The 22,205-nt window shown below is 42.3% G+C and overlaps 1 protein-coding gene across 1 annotated transcript in view; it reads left to right on the top strand.

Moving 5' to 3' along the window:
• Positions 1-662: 662 nt before the first annotated feature.
• LOC126272414 (obscurin-like) overlaps positions 663-22,205 on the top strand; it is a 269,386-nt gene continuing 247,843 nt past the window's right edge. The window contains exon 1 of the mRNA XM_049975253.1: positions 663-762. Coding sequence (XP_049831210.1) covers positions 672-762 — 91 coding nt within the window. The 5' untranslated portion in view covers positions 663-671. The remainder of the gene's footprint in view (positions 763-22,205) is intronic.

Below are 22,205 nucleotides of genomic sequence, written 5' to 3'. Positions count from 1 at the left end.
ACTGATGCTTCAATACATTTGACTAAGTCAGTTATAACAACTGTCTATTCTTTTTCCCACAGCGCTTATGATGGTGTCCTGCTCTTAAAAATGTAGTCACATTTTATTTTTTAATGAACGTCGGTGACCGTTTTCTATAATCTGTGCATTTTACCTTTCATACAAAGAGATTTGGATAAAATACGGATGTAAGACAGTTTCAAGCGTATTTCGCTTCTATCCATATCTTGCAGACAAACGAGCACATTCTGTTAAATTTCCGAGATGGAGTGAGCTGTAATGACGGTATAACTTGTCTGATTATGTCCGCAAGGTAGAATGTGTGTATATCTCTTCGAGTTCCTGCCATTTGTGACATTTCTCTTCCACTTCAACGCCAATGAAACAAGATTATGGAATTTCCGCATTCCCTTTCGTTGTTCAATAAATGCCGCCCGTCCGACCTTAAACGAAATTATCACTCTCGAGGAGAGTTCCAGTATACGCCACTTAAGCGTGTCTTTCGCATGCAGTCGCCTATTTTACAGTATGCTTCTAATGAATCAAATCCCGACCGTGAGATAAAGAGCTCCTCCTAGTTACTACTTCACCCTTTGCTACTTGCATGTACTCGTATGACCATTCACTGCGGTTGTTGTAACACTGATTTTCTTTCAGTTTTAAGGCCATCGATGCAACGTTCTACATCCGACCACTGGATGATGGCTACTGCTGGCTGGGCATTCACACTGCTGGCCATAGTCGCGGATCTACCATGGTGCGGTGAGTAAGTCGCTAAACATTTTGATGCATTTCTAAACTTTCTTCGTAGTGGAGCTGAGAGAGAGTATTTTACCTTCAAGAACTGTGATGTGTAGTGGTTAAATAAGTTACTTATAGCGTCTTAGGCTTAAACGTTAGTGCACAGATACATCAAATAGAGAAAGGAAAATAAAGCCGTTTCTCAGTTTGAGTATTCTGTTGATACCGGACTAACATTTCATGAAGCATTTATTAACAAACCTGTCACAGTTGCACACGTTTGAGAACTAGCTTAAATCCAACTGGTTTATTCTGAAGCCTGACCTACTGTAGCTGAACTGCAGGTACCTCATTTTAATAACGAACATCACAGCGGCATTACATGCTTTCCATAGTAATTGAAGATGACTGTCACTGTTAACAAGTGCCTAATTAGCAAGTCAGGATCAAACTTGCTAACTCACTGAGTTGCTAAATAGCCTAGTGTTGATTGTGATACTTGCCTACGATTACTATGCAAAGATGTAATGCCATTGTGGGGTGCGTTATTAAAATGAAATACCTTCAGAAAAACTAGTGGCTAACTACATGCACTGCAAGTGTGAAGATTTTATTAATGAGCTCTTCAAGAAATTGATAACTTTTCACACTGCAGCGTGTCAGCAATCGTGGACAATTTAACGATTATAAATAATCAGCCCCGACTACAAATAGAAACCCGATGTTGAACCCACGCCTTCTTCGGAACCTATTAAAACTACAAACTACCTAGAGAGACATAGTCCATCATTAATACAGAACGCCCAAAACGGAAAAAGTTTCGCATAAAACGTAAAATAAACGGTACATGTCCACCACGTCAATAGCTGTACTTCGCTCAGACGTCAGAAGCTTGCTTCCTCACCTCACCCAACATTAGGTAGGTCGCAGGCTCTAAGGTAAACTGTTTACCTGCCCTGTGTTATCCTTTCCTAAACATACGTGTTTTTGGTAAAGATATATGGAATAGCTGTCAAAGGTTGCTATAGAAATAGAGAGAAGCTACTTGGAAAGATAATCTATGGGACGTTGAGGGTTGCCGTAGAAAAGGCGTCCAATATCGATGCGACATTCTGAAAATCAGCCACAGAGTGCTGTAACGACAGAAACGACGATCCATGTAAACCTTAATGGTTGCCGTAAAGACGACGTCCACTATTGATGTGTCACATCAAAATAAACAGAAAGTATAGTAGTGAATATAGTAGTCGTTAGAGATTACTCATAGTAATATCAAGGGCGGAATAGCAAATCTTGGGGCGTTAGTTGACAAGCAATCTTGCCTAATGAGGAAACATAGACACCAAGGGCAGCATATGGTTTTAGATATACAGAGCTCCATTACATCTCGTATTAGACACGAAATGGTTATAAATTCATATAATAGATAATATTGTGTAAGGTAATGGTGATGCGTAAATAGCCCATGAAATATTAAAGCATACCCAATCAGTTAAAAAAGAAACTGTTAGTGAAAAAAACAGTTTGTGAAGAGAAGGGGGGGGGAGGGGAGGTTGGGAACAGAATGTTAAGAATACTAACATAACAGCAGTATTAAATATGTCCAGAATTCTACAGAGCGGCTCCAGGAACACTCTTTTCAATTTAAATACTTGCGCTGGCCGCCAAGCCTCTCAAATATGAACATTATTGAGAATACCTGGGATGCCTCGCAACGTGCTGTTCATAAGAGATCTCAACGCCGTCACACTCCGACGGCTTTATGGACAGCCCTGCAGGAGTCACGGTGTCAGTTCCCTCCAGCACTACCTCAGACATTATACCAGTCCGTGCCACGTCGTGTTGCGGCGCTTCTGCGTGCTCGCGGTGGCCCTATTCGATACTAGGCACGTGTACCAGTTTCTTTGGCTCTTCAGTGTTCAATGAGTACACAAGTGTCCCTGCTTCCGCTGTAGTTATTGGATTAAGTGTCTTCGCACAAAGTAACGCACTCTCTTTAGAGGTCCACTACGTAGATGTAGCTGACGCCTGTGAATACATTAATAGTTAACAGTATTATTTTTCCCATTAATCGCTCTTTGACAATTTCCGAAGACGTCTTCTTACTTTATTACAAAACAGTATCGCCACCTGATGAAGAACCGTCTGTCGTACCGCAAGGGCGCATTTACTATTTATTCACAAATGACGAGTTTCACTAGATTTAGACATCTGCGGATTAGCAGTATATTTGATTGTATTAGGTACTTGGGATGCCGAGCCTATAGAACACCCCAATAAATAACTGCCCTTGCCAAAAATCTGGATACATTGAGCATTTTCATTTCTTAGGTATGCCACGTAGTCCAATGAATGCAAGACGATGGAAGACCTACAGAGAATGTCACCAAGCAAAGAAATCGGAAGCGTAGTTGTTCAAGTCTGGAATATGGTTCAAATGGCTCTGAGCACTATGGAACTTAACATCTGAGGTGAAGTCATCAGTCCCCTAGAACTTAGAAATACTTAAACCTAACTAACCTAAGGACATCACACACGTCCATGCCCGAGGCAGGATTCGAACCTGTGACCGTAGTGGTCGCGCGGTTCCAGATTGAAGCGCCTAGAACCGCTCGGGCACACCGGCCAGCCGGGAATATGACATATAGCACATGGCACATAGCACATGGTACGTGTTTAATGTTTGTCATTGTTCCCCGGCCCATAGCCGTGTTCTGGGACGTCGGAGTACAGAAATATTATAGTTATAGAAATCCCTCTCCCTCCACCAAGTCGTCTAATTTGCACCCAGCAGCTTCGTACTGTTCTCCAAATCCAAATCTCTTCTCAAAGTTAGGTAATCTGCGGACACTGTTTCGATTCAGCTAAATGTAACAGCGGCTCTGAACACTAAGCCGCGCGATGCTTTTTCGCAAAAAACTCTGAACTTCTGCATTTGTTTTCAAAGTGAGTGGAAGTTCATATTTACATTTGTAAATTAACAGCTCGGTCGAAACACGTGTGTCTACACATCAGGGATGTAGTTGTTACGTGTGTTGTGCCTCCATGTGAGCGTTATTTTTGATCGCAATGTCAGTACCTCCCCGTGTCCACAAAAAATATACGAACCACAGGCAAGCAGTCAGATGAAGTGCCAGGTACAATGCTACATCGCCACTAAACGGTAGAAAGGAGTATGCCACCAACAACAAATAAAGCCTGCATTAATACTGACTGTCTGCCTACTATTTCACTTTGTATCTTCTGCAGCTCAGTGAAGCTTAAGGGATTATTTCACGCTGTCACAAAACGGCCAAAGTAGGATGCTGTGAAGTCAGCAAACGTTGGAAATGGAGGTAGATTTACTTGAGAGTGCGTGTAGTTCTGCTAACGAAATGTCAACGACTAGGACAGATTTCTGTTTATTCAACAGTCATGATGTAATCTGCACATCACTCAATGTGGACACCGTGTAACACCAGCCCTAATGCCAGTCAGGTTTACAGTATTTCTTCATAATGGTACACTCTCTGCGGAGTCTAAACTGGGAGCTGATTACCTTGTCGGTTGCTTTAGAGCCGTCTTCGTCTCCATGTTATTCATTAGCGACGTATTAACATAATTTGAGTCTAAATGCAGCGATCAAGGAGGGAGAGGGGGATACATCCGTTTGCCTATCTCATGACACTCTTATGAGCTCGTAGTAGATTATCTGTGTACAGCAATGGATTACCGGTTTAATAACGAAAAACTGGAAGAACAAGTTCTTTCACATCCCGCCTTCTGAAACAATGACGACGAGCGACATTTCTGGAGCCTTGATGGCTATTATGATAGTATTGAGATTGTTTTAGGTAAATATATAATTCTGTAACCCTTTCATATGTCCCACAAATTTATGGTTGATACACAAACAAAATGGAATGAGTGAAATATATTCAGTAAAATATTCTCAAACAATGCCAGGTAAGAAAGTTTGCCAAACCAAGAAAAATTTAGAGATACATTTCCACATTAAACCCTGCTGTTTAATTGAAGAACCCACTATAAAAAGTTAAATTTGTTGTGAAAGAAACATGTTTAGGGTAAGAGAAAGAGAGAGGTACATCCCAAAAGATACTGGGAGGCCTGCTATGTTGTGGTTATTGCCCAATAAATTTTGATACGTACGTTGACTCTGTACGAATGAGATAGCAGAAAAGTGTGGAACCGCTTATTCCATTAAATCACAATACACTTTACCACACAGACTCATTAGCTTCTCCTGTAAGTACTTGAAAGTTTCCTCTTCAATGGGATAAGACATAGTACCTCTCAGTAACAAATACTCTGGTCATGGGTTAGCCGAAGTCGTTCATGTGCCAGTTTGGAAAGAGCAGTCTAAGAAGAAAAGAAATTCTTACTCCCTGATATCGAAAAATGGCTTACAGCTAGTGACTGTGACAAATTTCTGACTCTTTATTATGGAATAAAAATGTCACAAGGTAATCCATTGATCAGGACTCTTACCATTTTTTCTGTTCATCTGAGTTATTGTTTTAAACAGTGCTCAATGCCAAAACCAATTTGACCTTAATTTCCAAGGTATCCAATAAAATATTCTCTCGCACAGCTGTGTCAAGTATTTCAAATCCTCGAAGCTTTCGACCAAATTCTCCTAGGTCCCAGTAATGGGAAATTCGTAGTCCTTATGTTACCTCCCGATAACAGGTGCGGGTGGACGTTGATTAAAGCTACCTTTCAGTGCAAAGTTTTAACGGTAAATCAAAATTCCATAAATTTAGATTAAATAACATTCGTTAAGACATAGTTATATTAGGTCTTTAAGTCTGTTTTAGTGCAGACTTTCTATGATTAAAAAGAATGACACGATTAAACAAACTACGTAAGTCTTAAAAACAATGATGATTTTCTCCATGATGTTAATTCCATAGTTTATAGAAATGGTTTTCACAGCGGAAGGGTAGGAAACGTAGCAACTGCGAGAACGAAGTGGTCTGTCGAACACCTAGGCCTTTAGTGGTGAAACACTAGGCACCAGTGACGTCACATCCGGCAGCTAGAATATCTTAGCGCGTACCATCAACCATCACTCTTCTTCAGTGAGGCCAAAGTGTACTGAAGTTATTCGGCAATTAAGCGATCTGTGGAACTCTAAAAAAAAACTGACCTAAAAGCTCTAGAAAAGTGTAATTCCGCACTTATTTATAATGCAAAAAATATCAGCCACACCGCAATATACACCAATAACCACAGTGGCTCCACGTCATGAACAAACTCCATATCTCAACTACCGTTCTAACGGTCTTTTGCGTAGATGAATATTTAACATTTACAATAAAGCTGGTACAGGAGGAGAAATGTCACAGTAGACTCCGTTAGCATTCTGTGTAATTTAAATACTCCAGAAAATTTCGGATTTAATTTGCTCTTATTTTCCACTCCGGACGGTTGTAATGAGATGTAAACCGGCAGTAACAGATGTAGTTACTAATTATCAGCATTACTGACTGAATAATTAATCAAATGCACTGTAACGTATACGTGTTTTATATGCTACTGAACATAAACTGAAATAAATTGCGGCTAACATGTTGCTTATGTTCATTCAGTGAGTGAGGAATATATTAATGTTAAGTCAGTGGGAACCTGTTGGCATGTGTCATACTTCAATGATGTCACCACCGACAAATTCACTTCCTGTCACGAGTGATTTAAGTCTCAGTAAGTATGACAATGCTTTTAAAAGTACTGTAGTGACAGTAGCGCTTACCTTAACCCGTTTAGGAGCTGTGCGCAGCTAGTAACCCGGAGAATGTGAGCAATGACGCGGTGTATCGAAAGGAAGAGAGTTTAAGCTAAAACTCGTATTCATGAACTCTGGGCTATTGTTTGTAAGATGTAAAATCATTTAATACCGAAGGGTAGGAAGAAAGATTATTTACAGCTATCTCTGTTTCGAACTTCAAAGTATCCACGCAAGAGCCGTTGCAGGTTGCCCAAAAACTGGAAAGGAATTTCTCATAAGTTTGCTACATACGAAGGACGATACTTCAGGTGGTTCTCATCCACGACTGATCGGCTCTCCAGTAGCCCTGCGTGTAAACTGAGTATATTTTCATTCACTCAGGACTTGCCCTCGTCGTTCAACGCTGCATATAGTCTCATAATATTCAATGCGATATTTTGAAGTGGTATTTTTCATGGTTTAGCTGCTGATAACAAACAAGGACGCATGTCTTCTGGATGCATTTCTCGCAAGCATGTGTCATGATATTCTTCAAAATGTACGCACGTTTCTGACCTTGCGGTACAGTGGAAATCTGTGAGTGTGGGCATGCCACGCTCGGACACTTGCGGAGTGGGAGAATAAGCTGTCACACAGTTCTATCCACGTCAAATACCAGATTCGCAGTCAGTCCAAAACTGTTATAGACGACATCAATTAAGAAATGGGGAAAAGTCAAGATGTTGCATTTAATGCATCAGATTCTGTACACAGTCTTTCCCACTTGAGCATTAGGCACGGAGTATTCAAGCAATCATGTGAAACTCTCGGAAAAGTCCATTTTTGAGATGTTGTTAACATCGCGCCTCACATTTTATTGAATGTCGGTTATATCGTCAGAGCACTGACCCTTCACATGAATTTCTGCACTGTGCCGTTTTGTTGTGGGTTCGTCTTCATATCAGTGAACAAGGCTCACAGGCCACGATCAAACATGCACTACTTAACACTAACGGCTTACAAGTAACTGTTGGAATGGCATATTTTATTGTTTACAATTATAAGTTCTACCTGTTAACAAAGCTACTGCACTGACGTCGCTTACACGTCTGGAATAAAACCAATCTCGGAACTTTCTGGATGGGCGTTGTTTGCAATCTCGTCCCTTGATAACGCAAAGTAACACACGAGGAAAATCAGAGAAGTTTGTCTCAGCTACATTATTAGTTTGACATAAGCAAAAAAAGAAAAAAAAGAAAAAATCTGCACTCAAAAACCTTGCATACTCGTGTCACAGCCTGATGATGAGGAAATAGTGAAAATACATGAGGAGGTGGAAAATAAAGTACGTGAAGTGAGTAGTAGGATAATAACACATAGTAGCAAACGACACAAGACTTCAATTGGACTACTACGATTTAAAAATTAAATATATAAATAAAATAAATTATAAATAAATTGAAATATTGACTGGAGGAACACCGAGGGGCGGATATAGTTTCGAACCGTAAACTGTTGTAATGAATAACAAGGTGGAACGGAAGTTATCAGTGGAGAATACGAAGGTCGAAGTAAACGTTTCGAGGTCATTTCATAAGTAAAATAGGCGACATTAGTTCATTGTTTGTGGAATGAAACGTAGAAAGAAATCATTAATGTGGGATAGGTAACCTATAACTAAAGGAGAGGTGAGAAAACCCGCTGAAAACTCATGAAATACTAGAGCTTAGTGATGAAGTCAGAAATTATAAAACTTATGAATGTGGTAAGAACGAAGTGGCATAAGAGAAAATTAGAACAAAATGTAAAACTCTTAGGTGAAAAAACTGTAGAAAGAAGTTGAGAAAGGAGAGACCATAGTAAAAATTTATGTAACATATACGAATATATTACATATTTGGCAGAGAATGTTGCTCCAGGATATACACGATCATCAAAACTGAGAACATCACAATAGTGAAAGATGTGAAAGAATTCGCCTATTCACGATGCGAGACAACCGAAGCAAAAATTTATCAAAAGTTGTTGGCCCAAAGAAAATTACCTTCAATAAAAGAATTCTGCTCATGTTGCCTCTTCCCCCAATGACTTTGGAGATTCCAGTCTAAAGTTGTCTATATCTTCTGCCTTATTTGACTTTAAGCCATCGAAAGCTCTTCTATATTCTTATTCTAATACTGGAACCCGCAACTCTTCTCCACGACACATGATATTTGTTCTGTCTCGTGTTCAGATAAGTCTACAACAGAACTGCCTACAGAGCTCTCAATTACCGTTGTATCTATAGCCTTGGAGATCTTCAAGCATACCTCTTTATTCCATAGTACTTTCATATCTCACTTCTTTGCGCATTGATTCTTCCTGACTGGTTTCTTAAACTGCAGCATATTTTTCATCATTTTCAAATTGTGGTCTGAGTCTATATCTTTCCCTCGGTACATCTGACAATCCAATATCTGATTTCTGAATCTCTGCCTGAACACGATGTAGCTGAAATCTTCCTGTATCTCTCGGCCACTTCCAAGTACGCCTCTTCTTCTGGCGATCCTTGAGCGGAGTATTCACTATTAGCATCTGAATTACAGAACTCAAGTTGTGTCTCTCCTCTTCCAGTCCTACTATGAAGCCCATATTTTCCAGCAAACCTTTCTTCTTCTCCTAACACTGTAGCCGGATTCCACTCTCCCAATGCGGTTACATGTTCATCTCCATTCACGTATTGAATTACCCGTTCAATATCCTCAAATATTTTCTCTGTCTATTCCTCTTCTACCTGCAACGTCGGCACGTATAGCTGAGTTATTGTTATCTGTTAATCACTCCATGGTAACGACGCTTTCAAATAGCTTTCCATTGTAACTCACTCTCGGCCCTACCTTCCTATTCATAACGATCCCTAGCCCCGTCGTATCATATTCTGCTGCTGTGGGTGTTACCCTATACTCATTAGACCAGAATTCCTTGTCTTATTTTCATTCCGCCTTACTGATGCCCGCTATATGTACATTAAACCTTAGCATTCCCTATCACGTTCACAAGTCTGACATACCTCGTTCTGACTACTTGAGCGTTATCCTTTCGTTGGTTATTCAATCCTTTTCCCTTGGTCACATCCGCCTTGGCAGTCCGCTCCCACAGATACGAATGAGGGACTATTCCGAAATCTTCTGGCCATGTAGAGATCATCATGAAACTTTTGCAAATACAGGCCACACGTCCTGCGGATATACGTTGTGTCTCCATTACAATTGTTTCCAATGCCTTCTGTGTCCTCAAGCCCTTTATCATTGCTGATTCTTCCTCTATAAGGTGCAGTTTCCCACCGCAAAGACTAGGAAGCGCCCTGAAACCTTATCCGCTCCTCAGCCCTCTTTACAAGGCCGTCGGCAAAATGAGAATGACTACTTAAACTGGAAGTCTTTGACGGCCATTGCTGATGATTTTTATTCAAAATTTAATCAGTGTTAGCAATGTAACGTGGGACCGAGAATTTTTTATTACTAATCAAATACGCTATCCCTAATCCACACGAACGTACCTATAAAACTTTGTTTAGCATTTGTGTTTCTCGTCGTATTATTCTGTAAACAGGGAATATCATACTCGGTATATTTTGACGCAAACCGATGTTAACGGTTCAGTGCAAACATCTACGAATTCTAGGCTCTAAGTACAAGCCCCCACCCCCGAACACCAAAGTCTTCACAGTCCTAATTGATATTTGTTAGTATATTTATAAGGTTTTAACACAAATTCTTAACTTTGGAGAGCCCTTGAATATTATAAGTGTGGGCTTTAAATAACTGTGTTGTTTTCTTAATAAACTTTGATCTAATTATCTGTCAAATGGGCAGTGACCAAAGGAATATAGAACACATTTTTTTCACTATTTAGACCTTCTTTTTGTCATCACGCAAAATTTGCTTTGCGAATTAATATGATTAAAGTTTAAATTCGGCGGAGTGCGATATTTCCATCGAATGACCACGAAGCGTTAAATTCCTCTCTCTATGTAATTTATATGGTAGGCCTACATGTTGCTGTCTAAAGTAATAGTTTCAGTGGATTCTAAGATGGGCACAGTAATCTGAACATAAGCAAAATCTGTAGATGAAACAAACACTACTTTAGTAACTGGGTAGTAGCCTCAATCGTATTTCGCATTTCTCGGTGCCTCTTCGCGTTTAAAGTTCTAGAACTAAAATATCATCTGCCTACATGTATTTAGGTAAATCATGACTTTTCAGTCGGGTTACAATCATATACATAATTGCCTGCCACAACTTTGACAATTTCACACAAGTTATTAAATACACACTAGCGTTACGTGTTAGAGAAAATCAATATGGAAAAAAGCTATTTGAATACACTCAACTACTGATCCGGATTTGGTGGGTTTTGTGATGCTAAACATCGCTGTGACAACCCGTTGCTTGCACAAAACTGTTTTCCTCTGTAATTATAGGTTATATTTTCTAAGAAGAATTTAACCATTTTCTTTAGTAGATTTTATACTATGCCTGTTTCTCTTAAACGCAGCCATAGATATTTTTAAAGCGCATAAGAAGAGTTCTATTGAAAGATCGGAACATTCATCTTGCCCACGACGGAAAAGATATGTGCCTTTCTGAGATAGTCCTGTCACGAAACGACTTTTTATTGATGGACGAAGCATTTTAATCTCTTCTAGCTCATCTTTACTTGGTGAGTCCAGTCTCTCATAGTCTTAATGTAATGTCTGTGAGAAATCCAAATCGCTGCCGTGCCTAACTTTGGCTTTACTGGTATGCAAGAGATCTATTTCGACTACACTGCCACTTTCCAGCTGCCAGCGAGTAATATCGGTTTTCTTTAACCGTTATTTCTATTGTTATTTACAATTATTGACAATAATGGATGATTATACAATAGTACGAGAGCTGTTCGTAACGTAAGGTCCGATCAGTCGAGAAATGAAAACTACAGTGACAAAAAAATTTTTTTTTTGTTTTGTTTCTTGTAGCAGTTAGCCACATCTTCCAGCTATTTCCGTCAATAGTCGACGCTACGAGTTAGACATTGGTCGTGGCGTTGTACAAAGTTTCCAGTATCCTAGCCACAGAAAAGCCGTCTGTACCTTCGGCCAATTCTCTACGCTTGTCTGCCTTCCGTTCTTGCACCAAAATGTTGTCTCCATTCAAATGAGCAGAGATAAACACCGGAGGGAGCCAATTAAGGTCTGTATTGTGGGAGATCAAACAGTCCCATCGAAAACGCTGCAGGAGCGTTTTCACTGCCAGCAGAATGCGCCTGAAAATTGTCATGAATAAAGAAATGCATGACATTTATGCTACGTGAGCTCCATAGCTTCAGGCTGAAATCTCTCACCAAATCCACATAGCTGGCAGAAAACACTGTTGCTTTAGCCATTTCTACGTAATCACTCCCCCCCCCCCCCCCCCCCCCATGAACCATGGACCTTTCCGTTGCTGGGGAGGCTTGCGTGCCTCAGCGATACAGATGCAACCACAACGGAGGGGTATCTGTTGAGAAACCACACAAACATGTGGTTCCTGAAGAGGGGCAGCAGCCTTTTCAGTAGTTTCAGGGGCAACATACTGGATGATTGACTGATCTGGCCTTGTAACACTAACAAAAACGTCCTTGCTGTGGTGGTACTCCGAACGGTTGAAAACAAGGGGAAACTACAGCCATAATTTTTCCCGAGGACAAGTAGCTTTACTATATGGTTAATGATGATGGCGTCCCCTTGGGTAAAATATTCTGGAGGTAAATAGTCCTCCATTCGGATCTCCAGGCGGGGACTACTCAAGAGGATGTCGTTATCAGGAGAAGGAAAACTGGCGTTCTTCGGATCGGGTAGGTTCCAAAATTTAAAAACGAAAAAGGTTAGGTTAAAGTTAGATATAGTGTGATTTAGCGAAGTTCGGTGACAGGAAGAACAAGACTTTTGGTTAGGCGAATACTGGGTTATAAATACAAAGTGAAATAGGGATAATGCAGGAGTAGGTTTAATAATGAATAAAAATATAGGGGTGCGGGTAAGCTACTACAAACAGCTTATTGAACGCATTGTTGTGGCGCAGACAGACACGAAGCCCATTCCTACTACAGTAGTAGAAGCTAATATGCCAACTAGCTCTGCAGATGAGGAAGATATTGATGAAATGTATGATGAGATAAAAGAAATTATTCAGGTAGTGAAGGGAGACGAAAATTTAATAGTCATGGGTGACTGAAATTCGACTGTAGGAAAAGGAAGAGAAGGAATCGTAGAAGGTGAATATGGATTGGGGCTAAGAAATGAAAGAGGAAGCCGCCTGGCAGAATTTTGCACAGAGCTAAACTTAATCGTAGCTAACATTTGGTTCAAGAATCTTTTTTTTGGGGGGGGGGGTCATCAGTCGACTGACTGGTTTGATGCGGCCCGCCACGAATTCCTCCCCTGTGCTAACCTCTTCATCTCAGAGTAGCACTTGCAACCTACGTCCTCAATTATTTGCTTGACGTATTCCAATCTCTGTCTTCCTCTACAGTTTTTGACCTCTACTGCTCCCTCTAGTACCATGGAAGTCATTCCCTCATGTCTTAGCAGATGTCCTATCATCCTGTCTCTTCTCCTTATCTTTGTTTTCCACAAATTCATTTCCTCTCCGATTCTGCGTAGAACCTCCTCATTCCTTACCTTATCAGTCCACCTAATTTTCAACATTCGTCTATAGCGCCATATGTCAAATGCTTCGATTCTCTTCTGTTCCGGTTTTCCCACCGTCCATGTTTCACTACCATACAATGCTGTACTCCAGACGTACATCGTCAGAAATTTCTTTCTCAAATTAAGGGCGGTATTTGATATTAGTAGACTTATATTGGCCAGAAATCCCTTTTTTTGCCATAGCGAGTCTGCTTTTGATGTCCTCCTTCCTCCGTCCGTCATTGGTTATTTCACTGCCTAGGTAGCAGAATTCCTTAACTTCATTGACTTCGTGACCATCAATTCTGATGTTAAGTTTCTCGATGTTCTCATTTCTACTACTTCTCACTACCTTCGTCTTTCCCCTATTTACTCTCAAACCATACTGTGTACTCATTAGACTGTTCATTCCGTTCAGCAGATCATCTAATTCTTCTTCACTTTCACTCAGGATAGCAATGTCATCAGAGAATCGCATCATTGATATCGTTTCAATTTGTATTTTAATTCCACTCCTGAACCTTTCTTTTATTTCCAACATTGCTTCCTCGATGTACAGATTGAAGAGTAGGGGCGAAAGGCTACAGCCTTGTCTTACACCCTTCTTAATACGAGCACTTTGTTCTTGATCGTCCACTCTTATTATTCCCTCTTTCTTCTTGTACATATTGTATATAACCCGTCTCTCCCTATAGCTTACCCCTACTTTTTTCAGAATGTCGAACAGCTTGCACCATTTTATATTGTCGAACGCTATTTCCAAATCGACAAATCCTATCAACGTGTCTTGATTTTTCTTCAGCCTTGCTTCCATTATTAGCCGTAACGTCAGAATTGCCTCTCTCGTGCCTTTACTTTTCCTAAAGCCAAACTGATCGTTACCTAGCGGATTCTCAATTTTTTTTCCATTCTTCTGTATATTATTCTTGTAAGCAGTTTCGATGCCTGAGCTGTTAAGCTGATTGTGCGATAATTCTCGCACTTGTCAGCTCTTGCCGTCTTCAGAATTGTGTGGATGATGCTATTCCGAAAGCCAGATGGTATGTCGCCAGACTCATATATTCTACACACCACCGTGAATAGTCGTTTTGCTGCCACTTCCCCTGATGATTTTAGAAATTCTGATGGAGTGTTATCTATCCATTCTGCCTTATTTGACCTAAGTTCTCCAAAGCTCTTTGAAATTCCGATTATAATACTGGATCCCCTATCTCTTCTAAATCGACTCCTGTTTCTTCTTCTGTCACATAAGACAGATCTTCACCCTCATACAGGCTTTCAATGTATTCTTTCCACCTATCTGCTCTCACCCCTGCATTTAACAGTGGAATTCCCGTTGCACTCTTAATGTTGCAACCGTTTTTTTTAATGTCACCAAAGGTTGTTTTGACTTTCATGTATGCTGAGTCTGTCCTTCCGACAATCATATCTTTTTCGATGTCTTCACATTTTTCCTGCAGCCATTTCGTTTTAGCTTCCCTGCACTTCCTATTTATTTGATTCCTCAGCGGCTTGTATTTCGGTATTCCTGATTTTCCCGGAACATGTTTATACTTCCTCCTTTCATCAATCAACTGAAGTATTTCTTCTGTTAGCCATGGTTTCTTCGCAGCTACCTTCTTTGTACCTTTGTTTTCCTTCCCAACTTCTGTGATGGCCCTTTTTAGAGATGTCCATTCCTCTTCAACTGTGCTGCCTACTGCGCTATTCCTTATTGCTGTATGTATAGCGTTAGAGAACTTCAAACGTATCTCGTCATTCCTTAGAACTTCCGTATCCCACTTCTTTGCGTATTGATTCTTCCTGACTAATGTCTTGAACTTCAGCCTACTCTTCATCACTACTACACTCCTGGAAATTGAAATAAGAACACCGTTAATTCATTGTCCCAGAAAGGGCAAACTTTATTGACACATTCATGGGGTCAGATACATCACATGATCACACTGACAGAACCACAGGCACATAGACACAGGCAACAGAGCATGCACAATGTCGGCACTAGTACAGTGTATATCCACCTTTCGCAGCAATGCAGGCTGCTATTCTCCCATGGAGACGATCGTAGAGATGCTGGATGTAGTCCTGTGGAACGGCCTGCCATGCCATTTCCACCTGGCGCCTCAGTTGGACCAGCGTTCGTGCTGGACGTGCAGACCGCGTGAGACGACGCTTCATCCACTCCCAAACGTGCTCAATGGGGGACAGATCCGGAGATCTTGCAGGCCAGGGTAGTTGGCTTACACATTCTAGAGCACGTTGGGTGGCACGGGATACATGCGGATGTGCATTGTTCTGTTGGAACAGCAAGTTCCCTTGCCGGTCCAGGAATGGTAGAACGATGGGTTCGATGACGGTTTGGATGTACCGTGGACTATTCAGTGTCCCCTCGACGATCACCAGAGGTGTACGGCCAGTGTAGGAGATCGCTCCCCACACCATGATGCCGGGTGTTGGCCCTGTGTGCCTCGGTCGTATGCAGTCCTGATTGTGGCGCTCACCTGCACGGCGCCAAACACGCATACGACCATCATTGGCACCAAGGCAGAAGCGACTCTCATCGCTGAAGACGACACGTCTCCATTCGTCCCTCCATTCACGCCTGTCGCGACACCACTGGAGGCGGGCTGCACGATGTTGGGGCGTGAGCGGAAGACGGCCTAACGGTGTGCGGAACCGTAGCCCAGCTTCATGGATACGGTTGCGAATGGTCGTCGCCGATACCCCAGGAGCAACAGTGTCCCTAATTTGCTGGGAAGTGGCGGTGCGGTCCCCTTCAGCACTGCGTAGGATCCTACGGTCTTGGCGTGCATCCGTGCGTCGCTGCGGTCCGGTCCCAGGTCGACGGGCACGTGCACCTTCCGCCGACCACTGGCGACAACATCGATGTACTGTGGAGACCTCACGCCCCACGTGTTGAGCAATTCGGCGGTACGTCCACCTGGCCTCCCGCATGCCCACTATACGCCCTTGCTCAAAGTCCGTCAACTGCACATACGGTTCACGTCCACGCTGTCGTGGCATGCTACCAGTGTTAAAGACTGCGATGGAGCTCCGTATGCCACGGCAAACTGGCTGACACTGACGGCGGCGGTGCACAAATGCTGCGCAGCTATCGCCATTCGACGGCCAACACCGCGGTTCCTGGTGTGTCCGCTGTGCCGTGCGTGTGATCATTGCTTGTACAGCCCTCTCGCAGTGTCCGGAGCAAGTATGGTGGGTCTGACACACCGGTGTCAATGTGTTCTTTTTTCCATTTCCAGGAGTGTATATTGTGATCTGAGTCTATATCTGCTCCTGGGTACGCCTTACAAACTAGTATCAGATTTCGGAATCTCTGTCTGACCATGATGTAATCTAATTGAAATCTCCCGGAACTCCCGGCCTTTTCCTAGTATACCTCCTCCTCTTGTGATTCTTGAACAGGGTATTCGCTATTACTAGCTGAAACTTTTTACAGAACTCAATTAGTCTCTCTCCTCTTTCGTTCCTTGTCCCAAGCCCATACTCTCCTGTAACCTCTTCTACTTCTTCCCCTACAACTGCATTCCAGTCGCCCATGACTATTAGATTTTCGTCCCCCTTTACATACTGCATTACCCTTTCAATATCCTCATACACTTTCTCTATCTGTTCATCTTCAGCTTGCGACGTCGGCATGTATACCTGAACTATCGTTGTCGGTGTTGGTCTGCTGTCGATTCTGATTAGAACAACCCGCTCACTGAACTGTTAACAGTAACAGACCCTCTGCCCTACCTTCCTATTCATAACGAATCCTACACCTGTTATACCATTTTCTGCTGCTGTTGATATTACCCGATACTCATCTGACCAGAAATCCTTGTCTTCCTTCCACCTCACTTCACTGTCCCCTACTATATATAGATTGAGCCTTTGCTTTTCCCTTTTCAGATTTTCTAGTTTCCCTACCACGTTCAAGCTTCTGACATTCCACGCCTCGATTCGTAGAACATTATTCTTTCATTGATTATTCAATCTTTTTCTCATGGTAACCTCACCATTGGCAGTCCCGTCCCGGAGATCGGAATGGGGGACTATTAAGGAATCTTTTTCCAATGGAAAGATCATCATGACACCTCTTCAACTACAGGCCACATGTCCTGCGGATACACGTTACGTGTCTTTAATGCAGTGGTTTCCATTGCCTTCTGCATCCTCATGTCGTTGATCATTGCTGATTCTTCCGCACTTAGGGGCAATATCCCACCCCTAGGACAAGAGAGTGACGTGAACCTCTATCCGCTATCCGCTCCTCCGCACTCTTTGACAAGGCCGTTGGCAGAATGAGGCTGACTTCTTATGCCGTAAGTCTTCGGCCGCCAATGCTGATTATTTATCAAAATTTAGGCATTAGCGGGGATCGAACCCGGGACCGAAGACGTTTTGATTATGAATCAAAGACGCTACCCCCCCCCCCCTTTTTTTAATCTCATTTTGTTCGCTTTCGTTCGTTGTATCTGCTCGGGGCGGACGTCGTAAGACATCCGTTTAAGTTCGTTGATGATCGATTAACTCAGTTTTTTTTATTACAGAGGGCTGTTAACCCTCTGACCTAACACGCTGAGCTACCGCGCCGGCTACACCATAGCTCCTAGTCAAGAATCATAAAAGAAGGTTCTATACATGGAAGAAGACTGGAGATACTGACAGGTTTCATATAGAGATTTAGGAACCAGGTTTTAAATTGTAAGACATTTCCATTGGCACATGTGGACTCAGACCACAATCTATTGGTTATGAACTGTAGATTAAAACTGAAGACACTGCAAACAGGTGGGAATTTAAGGAGATTGGACTTGGATAAATTGAAAGAACCAGGGGTTGTACAGTGTTTCAGGGAGAGCATAAGGGAACAATTAACAGCAATGGGGCAAAGAAATACAGTAGAAGAAGAATGGGTAGCACTGAGGGACGAAGTAGTGAAGGCAACAGAGGATCAAGTAGGTAAAAAAACGAGGGTTTTAGAAATCCTTAGGTAACAGAAGAAATATTGAATTTAATTGATGAAAGGAGAAAATATAAAAAAAATGCAGTAAATGAAGCAGGGAAGAAGGAATACTAACGTTTCAAAAACGAGATCGACAGGAAGTGCAAATGGCTAAGCAGGCATGGCTAGAGGACAAATGTAAGGATGTAGAGGCTTATCTCACTAGTTGTAAGATAGATACTGCCTACAGGAAAATTTAAGAGACCGTTGGAGAAAAGATTACGACTTGTGTGAGTATCAAAATCTCTGATGCAAACCCAGTTCTAAGCAAAGAACGGAAAGCAGAAAGGTTGAAGGAGTATATAGAGGGTCATTACAAGGGCGATGTACTTGAGGACAATATTATGGAAATGGAAGAGGATGTAGATGAAGATGAAATGGGAGATACGATACTGCGTGAAGAGTTTCACAGAGCACTGAAACATCTTAGCGGAAACAAGGCCCCAGGAGTAGACAACATTCCATTAGAACTTCTGACGGCCGTGTTAGAGCCAGTCCTGACAAAACTCTAGCATCTGGTGAGTAAGCTGTATGAGACAGATGAAATACCCTCCAACTTCAAGAAGAATATAACAATTCCAATCCCAAAGAAAGCAGGTGTTGACAGATGTGAAAACTACCGAACTATCAGTTTAATAAGTCACAGCTGCGAAATACTAACACAAATTCTTTACAGACGAATGGAAAAACTAGTAGAAGCCGACCTCGGGGAAGATCGGTTTGGCTCCGTAGAAATGTTGGAACACGTGAGGCAATACTGACCCTACGACTTATCTTAGAAGAAAGATTGAGGAAAGGCAAACCTACGTTTCTAGCATCTACATCTACATCTACATGACTACTCTGCAATTCACATTTAAGTACTTGGCAGAGGGTTCATCGAACCACAATCATACTATCTCTCTACTATTCCACTCCCGAACAGCGAGCGGGAAAAACGAACACCTAAACCTTTCTGTTCGAGCTCTGATTTCTCTTATTTTATTTTGATGATCATTCCTACCTATGTAGGTTGGGCTCAATAAAATATTTTCGCATTCGGAAGAGAAAGTTGGTGACTGAAATTTCGTAAAAAGCTCTCGCCGCGACGAAAAACGTCTATGCTGTAATGACTTCCATCCCAACTCGTGTATCATATCTGCCACACTCTCTCCTCTATAACGCGATAATACAAAACGAGCTGCCCTTCTTTGCACCCTCTCGATGTCCTCCGTCAATCCCACCTGGTAAGGATCCCACACCGCGCAGCAATATTCTAACAGAGGACGAACGAGTGTAGTGTAAGCTGTCTCTTTAGTGGACTTGTTGCATCTTCTAAATGTCCTGCCAATGAAACGCAACCTTTGGCTCGCCTTCCCGACAATATTATCTATGTGGTACTTCCAACTGAAGTTGTTCGTAATTTTAACACCCAGGTACTTAGTTGAATTGACAGCCTTGAGAATTGTACTATTTATCGAGTAATCGAATTCCAACGGAGTTCTTTTGGAACTCATGTGGATCATCTCACACTTTTCGTTATTTAGCGTCAACTGCCACCTGACACACCATATAGCAATCTTTTCTAAATCGCTTTGCAGCTGATACTGGTCTTCGGATGACCTTACTAGACGGTAAATTACAGCATCATCAGCGAACAGTCTAAGAGAACTGCTCAGATTGTCACCCAGGTCATTTATATAGATCAGGAACAGTAGAGGTCCCGGGACGCTTCCCTGGGGAGCACCTGATATCACTTCAGTTTTACTCGATGATTTGCCGTCTATTACTACGAACTGCGACCTTCGTGACAGGAAATCACGAATCCAGTCGCACAACTGAGACGATACCCCATCGCTCCGCAGCTTGATTAGAAGTCGCTTGTGGGGAACGGTGTCAAAAGCTTTCCGGAAATCTAGAAATACGGAATCAACTTGAGATCCCCTGTCGATAGCGGCCATTACTTCGTGCGAATAAAGAGCTAGCTGCGTTGCACAAGTGCGATGTTTTCTGAAGCCATGCTGATTACGTGTCAATAGATCGTTCTCTTCGAGGTGATTCATAATGTTTGAATACAGTATATGCTCCAAAACCCTACTGCAAACCGACGTCAATGATATAGGTCTGTAGTTAAATGGATTACTCCTACTACCCTTCTTGAACACTGGTGCGACCTGCGCAATTTTCCAATCTGTAGGTACAGATGTATCGGTGAGCGAGCGGTTGTATATCAGTGCTAAGTAGGGAGCTATTGTATCAGCGTAATCTGAAAGGAACCTAATCGGTATACAATCTGGACCTGAAGACTTGCCCGTATCAAGCGATTTGAGTTGCTTCGCAACCCCTAAGGTATCTACTTCTAAGAAACTCATGCTAGCAGATGTTCGTGTTTCAAATTCTGGAATATTCCATTCGTCTTCCCTGGTGAAGGAATTTCGGAAAACTGCGTTCAATAACTCCGCTTTAGCGGCACAGTCGTCGATAACAGTACCATCGGCACTGCGCAGCGAAGGTATTGACTGCGTCTTGCCGCTTGTGTACTTTACATACGACCAGAATTTCTTCGGATTTTCTACCAAATTTCGAGACAATGTTTCGTTGTGGAACCTATTAAAGGCATCTGGCATCGAAGTACGTGCCAAATTTCGCGCGTCTGTAAATTTTAGCCCATCTTCAGGATTTCGCGTTCTTCTGAACATCGCATGCTTTTTCCGTTGCCTCTGCAACAGCGTTCGGACCTTTTTTGTGTACCACGGGGGATCCGTTCCATCTCTTACCAATTTATGAGGTATGAATATCTCAATTGCTCTTGCTACTATATCTTTGAATTTGAGCCACATCTCGTGTACATTCGCATAGTCAGTTCGGAAGGAATGGAAATTGTCTTTTAGGAAGGCTTCTAGTGGCACTTTATCCGCTTTTTTAAATAAAATTATTTTGCGTTTGTTTCTGATGGATTTGGAAGAAATGGTACTGAGCCTAGCTACAATGACCTTGCGATCACTAATCCCTGTATCAGTCATGATGCTCTCTATCAGCTCTGGATTGTTTGTGGCCAAGAGGTCAAGTGTGTTTTCGCAACCATTTACAATTCGCGTTGGTTCGTGGACTAACTGCTCGAAATAATTTTCGGAGAATGCATTTAGGACAATCTCGGAAGACGTTTTCTGCCTACCACCGGTTTTGAACAAGTATTTTTGCCAACATACCGAGGGTAGGTTGAAGTCCCCACCAACTATAACCGTATGAGTGGGGTATTTATTTGTTACGAGACTCAAACTTTCTCTGAACTGTTCCGCAACTGTATCATCGGAGTCTGGGGGTCGGTAGAAGGAGCCAATTATTAACTTAATTCGGCTGTTAAGTATAACCTCCACCCACACCAATTCGCACGGAGTATCTACTTCGACTTCACTACAAGATAAACCACTACTGACAGACACCAACACTCCACCACTAATTCTGCCTAATCTATCTTTCCTGAACACCGTCTGAGACTTCGTAAAAATTTCTGCAGAACTTATTTCAGGCTTTAGCCAGCTTTCTGTACCTATAACGATATCAGCTTCTGTGTTTTCTATTAGCGCTTGAAGCTCAGGGACTTTTCCAGCGCAACTACAACAGTTTACAACTATAATTCCGACTGTTCCTTGATCCAAGCACGTCCTGTAATTGCCAAGCACCCTTTGACATTGCAGCCCATCCCGCACTTTCCCGAGGCCTTCTAACCTAAAAAACCGCCCAGTCCATGCCACACAGCCTCCGCTACCCGTGTAGCCGCCAGCTGAGTGTAGTGAACTCCTGACCTATTCAGCGGAACCCGAAACCCCACCACCCTATGGCGCAAGTCAAGGAATCTGCAGCCAATACGGTCGCAAAACCGTCTGAGCCTCTGATTCAGACCCTCCACCCGGCTCTGCACCAAAGGTCCGCAGTCGGTTCTGTCAACGATGCTGCAGATGGTGAGCTCTGCCTTCATCTCGTAAGCAAGACCGGCAGCCTTCACCAAATCAGATAGCCGCTGGAATCCAGAGAGAATTTCCTCAGATCCAAAGCGACACACACGTCATTAG

This window comes from Schistocerca gregaria, chromosome 5, assembly GCF_023897955.1.
Source record: "Schistocerca gregaria isolate iqSchGreg1 chromosome 5, iqSchGreg1.2, whole genome shotgun sequence".
NCBI classification, from domain to species: domain Eukaryota; kingdom Metazoa; phylum Arthropoda; class Insecta; order Orthoptera; family Acrididae; genus Schistocerca; species Schistocerca gregaria.
This window is presented reverse-complemented; position numbering and strand designations above follow the sequence as displayed.